Below are 6,501 nucleotides of genomic sequence, written 5' to 3' on the forward strand. Positions count from 1 at the left end.
ACGGTGCTTGCTAGAAACAGAGAAGGGAGGAGAGGCTGGAAAATGAAAGGCTCATCCAAGCAGTCTTGTTGCTATGTTCTACATGTATATCCATGCCCTATGTGTATGACCACTTTAAAGACAATAAAAGCGAGCACAAACAGCCACAGACCAGGATGTGGCCAGAGAAAAGGGCTGGTCCCACCAGCAAGAGCAGATAAGCTGTGGCACACAACTGGCCTCATGCAGAGGTGATGCCACTGATAAGGCTGGGAAAGAGCAACACAACCAGAGGCTGAAAGATGGGATGTGATATAACCCTTTGAGGACTCCAGCCTACACACAAGAAGCATATTTTGGGGCATTTTCTGCACAGACACTGGAGATGAGCCTGGCTCCACACCCCAGTGCCTTGGCTGGCCACCAAGCTGCACTGCAGGCAAGCAAAACTGGTGAACCACAAAGCAGCTCAGAAAAAGTGAGGGAGGGAGCATGTGCTTGTGCTTGCAAGCAGTGTTAGCTAATAAAGAACACAGATGCTCCTCCCCTCCTAACACCTCACTTAAACCTGAAGCATTAAGAACTATTAGCACCAGCAGTTACATTCAGAAGGTAAATCACACACACATCCAGGCCCTGAGCTACTGTCAGAAACATTTTATGTTCAGAGGGCTCTGGGCAGGTGCTACGCCTCAAGAAAAGGGTGTGCAGTTGCATCAAAGGAACAGGTTTTATACCTCCCTTCTTCAAATACATACAGAAACCCACGGCAAGAGCAGAAAAGTCAGCCCCACTTACTGCCTAGTCCCAATGGACTGGGGTAATGGAAACTAAAACAATCCTTCTTTCACCAAAATTATTTAAAAAAAAAATGAAAGCGAGAAGTGATTTGAGTGAGTTTTAAATGAATTTTTCTAAATAAAAAGCAAAAAAAAAAAAATTATGTCCTGGGGGACAACTTCTACACCACTTCCACACATGGAGAAAAACCCTAACATTATAAAATCACTCAAAAAGAGGGTTCTGCTCTGTAAATGGCAACTCCCTCACTCTTAACTGTAGTATCACAAATGCAATGCTGTAATAACAGGAGACAGAAGGGTTTGAACAGTGCTTGGATTGCATAGTAATAATCATAATATACTACTTTCCAAAATTGCCTGAATAGTGTGAAACACACCACAACCTACAGAGTGAGTTATAAAAATGGCTGCTTTACACTGGGTGTTACCAACCTCTTTTGTCACTGCCAGAGAGTAACTACAGCTCCTTTGGGGATGAAAGGTGCTATATAAAGGAAAGGTATCATTACAATCATTACTATTATTATTGAAATGCAAAACCTGTGAGTAATGAGCTGCTATACATGAAATTTCACAGTCATCCTGTGAACATATCCTATTAATGCAACTCAAATGTAACATTTCTCTCCCTTACCACACACCAATTGCCACAAGAATGGGGAAATGACCCTCCCACAGGTGTCCTACAGTAGCTGTACACTTCTGTAAAGAACAGGGTTTGTGTTTGAATGTGCAATGAATAATAAACCCCCAAAATGTGAAACCCTGGGAGACAGGCAGAGGACAAGTGGTCATTCTTTGCAAGCCACCTGGGATACCCAACTCTCTGAATTTCACTCCTGTAACTGAAGTCTGTGTCGGCCCTGAGGAATCACTAGTGACATACAAATGCAGTATTGGAAAAATGCTCTTCAGTTTGATATTTTCCACACAAAGTAATCATTTATGAGGACCCTGCAGACTTAAATTGGACAAATTTCCAGCCAATTCTCCTATAGAATCCTTTTGAACTCAACCAGCGCTTTGTGATGGCTTGAAGAAGGGCCAGGACACTTGTCCAAAGTGAGGCTCTCCCACTCCACCCAACCAATAGATGCAGCCTGTGCCCGTGGGCCACAGGGACCCTGTCAGACTTCAGCCCCAGAGCTCTGTTCACACACCAGGAACAGTTGCTCACTGAGTATACATTTTTAACCAAACTGAAGAATTTTTCTGTGGAGTGTTCTGAAAGTCAAATACAGGGGGGCATGAAAAGTGCTGGGCAAACACTTCCCAAAAATCAGTGTTTCAACTGGGTGACAACTGGATGTGATTTCACAGACAGCCTGAAAAGGCACCATGAAATGAGGGAAGTGGAATGGGCACCTCTTTCCACGCTGGCGATTGCCAAGCTCCCAAGAGGCTCTCCCAAGTGCTTAACAGGGCTTCTGCTGCAAAGCACTTGTTTGTGTGTCACCTTCCTCTGCCTTCAGTTTTGTGAGAAAACCTACAATTTTTATCAGCAAAGCACAACTGCCTCAAAACAACACAGCAAGAGCCCAGGAGGGATTTGAGTCTCACTCAAAGCAGTGGCAGCGTGCTGGCTTCCTAAAGAAACACAGGTTCCTAAAGAAAGCACCTTAGACTCTAATCCATAGTGTCCAGGCTTACTTACTTTAATGAGCACTTCAAAGTAACCTTCTGCATTCCCAGGGCTAATGGGAGTATAGGCTCTCTGGATCTCCAAACCATCCACCACTCCTCTGGGAAGAGAAAGAGGAACACACTGTGACTCGGCTCATTTGGGATTCCCAAACTCTGGGGAGACAAGGCAGGCAGCAGCTCCTCTTCCCAGTGGCCCAACCCATGCACAGGTGCAAAACATCTCCCTTCCAGAGGTAAAAATCCAGGGAGAACATACCAGCTAAAGGCACCTTTTGTTTTCCCCCAGTTGTGCCACATCCAGTGCCTGGACACAGCCCTGGAAAGGTGTTTGAGTTGTTTTGTGAGGAAGTGGCAAAGGGGAGAGAAGACACTTGCATGGTTAAGTTTGCTGTTCCTTTTGGGCTGGGGTCACTTTCTGTGTCCAGTCAGCACCTGGTAATTAAACAACAAAAGCCAGGGCACAGCCTTGACCTGAGGTCAACTCTCTTTTCCTGTAAGTTCTCCCCTTCCCTCACATATATCCACCCTGCTCTTTACTATTGACTATGGGAATTCATTGAAGTGACCAAACCTTTTCCTCTGCTGCATAACGAGACAGTGCTGGAGGGAGGAGCATGTGCTGTCAGCATCCCCCAGCCACACACATCAGCTGCTAATGTACCAGCAACGTCAACAGAAGCAGATCAATGGCATCACAACAGGACTTTTTCTATCTGGCAATGATCACCACAGAGGGCTGAGAAACTTTTCCCAAGTGACCCCTTTCTGGCAAGCAATAAATTACACAGAAGGGTTGTTTTGCTGGAAATCAGTCAGGCAATGCCTGGGCACTGGGGATTGAGTTACCCCAAGGTATAGGGCCTAAAATACTGAGCTCTGGGGCAAGTGCAGCTCATTGTCTTCATTCTAACACACTGGAATAACGTCTATCATAGAGTAACATCTATTCATCACAGAATCATCACGGTTGGAGGAGACCTCTGAGGTCATCAAGTCCAACCATTAACCTGTCACTGCTGTAACCCCTAAACCGTGTCCGCCAGCGGCATATCCAGACACCTCTTAAACACTTCCAAGGATTGGGACTCCACCACCTCCCTGGGCAACCTATTCCAGTGCCTGAACACCTTAACAGTGGAAAACATTTTCCTAACATCCTATCCTAACATAGAATCATGGAATGTTAAGGGGTCAGAATGGAGCTTAGAGATCACCTAACCCCAACCCCCTGCCCTGGGCAAGGACACCTCCAACCAGAGCAGGTTGCTCAAGGCTTCATCCAACCTGGCTCTGAACACTGCCAGGGTTGGAGCAGCCACAGCCTCCCAGGGAAAAAACTTTTTCCTAATATCTAACCTAAATTTCCCTTCCTTCAATTTGTGCCCATTGCCCCTTGTCCTGTCACTGCACCTCCTAACACAGAGTCTGAGGAAATGAGAGAATTTCTCTCAAACATCCAAATATTCTGAGTCTTTCTTTCTGCAAATGGATTTTCTTAATCACACCTAGTTCTTTCTGACCCAAGGACAATGCTGAAGAAAACTACAGCTTTGGAATGGCTCTTACCATAGCATTAGCAGAGCCAGCTAAGAGCTCACAAGCTCTTTCATCTGTGAGGTAAAGAAATTATGATTTGCCTGCCATGAGGCCTTTGTCTATTGACAAAAACCTACGTGTTAGGTTACATAATGCAGACTGTTTAACTAGCACAGGGAACAATACCTTAACACGATATGTTGTCCTAAACTCAATCTCAGGCTGCTATTTCCTGGTAATTCAAATTTGTACTGGTAGGTGTCCTCTGTCAGCTGCTCCACCGAGCTCAAGCTGAATGCAGTAAATGTATCTGGATTCAGCCCTGAATTATTGCCCTGCAAGAACAACAATAAATAATTACTTGGTTAGATGGTGTCTTTTATGATTTCATTTTTCTCTGGAAGCTAAATGTGTGTGTGCTAATTTAGTGCCAGAGACACTCAGCACTCCAGAACGTGTATTAAACACCAGGGCCCAGCACAAATTCCAGCTCTCTGCTGATTCATTATCATGTTCTGCAGTGTGCACTTTGGGATCTTGCATTTCACCACCCCCCACACCTTTTTAAATTACTTTTTTTTTTACACCTTACAGCAAGGTCATCCTATTATGACTCACTGCAATAATTTTCTCATGTCTGCAGAAACAAACAGAAATAATTCTGCTAAAGGAGCTGAGTGCCTCTTTGGGGGCAACTTTGAAACCTACTGATGGCCACAGTGAACAGGAAATATTGTTAGTTGTTTCAGCTGCTATTTTTTTTGCTTGACCCAGCATAGTTAATCTTATGTAAAAGGGCACTGACAAGCTTAAAATCACACTCTGAAGACAACTGCTCCACCACACACAATGCAGCTTCTTTTTTCAGCCTCAAAATATGAGTCTGAAAAAAATCAGGAAAAGAAGATGAAAAAGATGAGGAAAAGAGCTTCTCCGAGGAAACTCGTGGAGAAGCTGCAAAGCCAGGGCTGTAATGCGACACCAGGGAGAACTCGACACTTGGAAAATCACATTACAGCAGGGAGGGAGCAGCCGAGGGGGAGGGTGAAGGCAGAATTTGGGGAATTGCATTTACAGCCTTCTCTTAAGGCACCACTCGAACATGCTGCTGCATCCCTCACCCATGCCCACAACCTCACACCCTAACGAGCAGCATCAAGGCACAGGCTCCAGGCTGGGAGGAAGACAAATGGACCTGCTTCTTCTTTTCCATGAGGAGGCTTTTGTCCTGCTTTGCTCTGGCCCTCTCCCACCGTTCAAGCTCCTTCTGGTACACGTCGTAGATGCAGGGTTTGCAGCCACTGCCGCAGCACTGCGATGGGGAAGGTTCCTGGGGCCTCAGAGCCAGCCAGTCCTGCTCATCAACACTCATTGCCTGCAAAACACAAGCTCTGCATCAAAAATAGCACCATGAAGAGTGGCACGTGCTCAGCAGCCAGGCATCTTTGCAGAAGGACTGAGAAAATCTCTCTCAAGCATCTCAGGGAATAGTAATATAGTATAGCTGGAATAGACCTTACAGATCATCTAGTCCTAGCCCCCTGCCCTAGGCAGGGACACTTCCCACCAGCCCAGGCTGCTCAAGGCTTTATCCAGCCTCTTTGAACACTGTCAGGGTTGGGGCAAAACTGAAAACCTGGAGCTTATCTGTGACTGCAGCACCCCATTTCTGTTCAAGTGCTTGATGCCTCTGTGCTGTCCAGTGCCAGATACCACAGCCACCAGCCCAGGGCTGCACAGCACACCCTGTCCCAGTCTCAGGCCCCCCTTCCCAGCCTGGCTGTCCAGCCAAAACTCCCTTCAGCAGTTAGAAGGCACACCCTTACCCATGCCTGTTCTGCTGTGATTTCCTAGCTTGGTCACCTAGAAAACATCTTAAAAATCTGCTGCTTAGACCATGAGAATGGGTAACAAACCCAGCCACCAATGCGGTGGGCAACAGACCCAACCACCAAGACAATGGGTAACAAGCCCAAGCACCAAGACAATGGGTAACAAACCCAACTACCAAGACAATGGGTAACAAACCCAAACACCAATGCAATGGGTAACAAACCCAAGCACCAAGACAATGGATACAAATCCAACCACCAGATACGGCCTGAGTTGCGCAGCTTTGTAACACAGGGAGGGCAGTGAGCTGAAAGCAGGGTATAGAGCCAAGAGATGTGGGGCAAACAGGGCAGTCTTGGGCAAACAAACACCTTGGTTATGGGCAGACTTGGGTCTGGCTTTAACCACGGGTACATAGGGAAGGACAAGAGGCAGACAAGGCGATTTTATCCCTTGCTCCCCGTGCTGCTCTCGCTGAACGCTCCTCAAGCCCCGTCACACCGCAGCCCTGGCAGACTCCGCCGCTCACACGGGGGCTGGGGTAACGCCGCTCCCAACGGTCCCTATCCTGCGAACAGCAGCAGCTCCGGAGGAAATGATGAAGCCACGGGTGACCAAGCTACGGAAGGAACACTTAGCGCTTCGACTAGCTCCGCTCTCAAGGTCAACTAATTAACCAGCCTGCAACGCGAACGCTTATTCTAAC

General features: G+C 46.9%; 1 protein-coding gene across 1 annotated transcript in view; it reads right to left on the bottom strand.

Moving 5' to 3' along the window:
• The window catches only part of LOC103804536 (NADH-cytochrome b5 reductase-like), a 9,898-nt gene extending 4,564 nt beyond the window's left edge, over nt 1-5,334 (bottom strand). Inside the window, exons 1-3 of the mRNA XM_009077150.1 lie at nt 5,158-5,334; nt 4,149-4,297; nt 2,437-2,524 (exon numbers count right to left, since the gene is read on the bottom strand). Of these exons, the coding sequence (XP_009075398.1) occupies nt 2,437-2,524; nt 4,149-4,297; nt 5,158-5,334 (414 nt within the window). The remainder of the gene's footprint in view (nt 1-2,436; nt 2,525-4,148; nt 4,298-5,157) is intronic.
• Nucleotides 5,335-6,501: the final 1,167 nt, after the last annotated feature.

The sequence above is a fragment of the Acanthisitta chloris genome, unplaced genomic scaffold (assembly GCF_000695815.1).
Source record: "Acanthisitta chloris isolate BGI_N310 unplaced genomic scaffold, ASM69581v1 scaffold23216, whole genome shotgun sequence".
NCBI lineage: Eukaryota > Metazoa > Chordata > Aves > Passeriformes > Acanthisittidae > Acanthisitta > Acanthisitta chloris.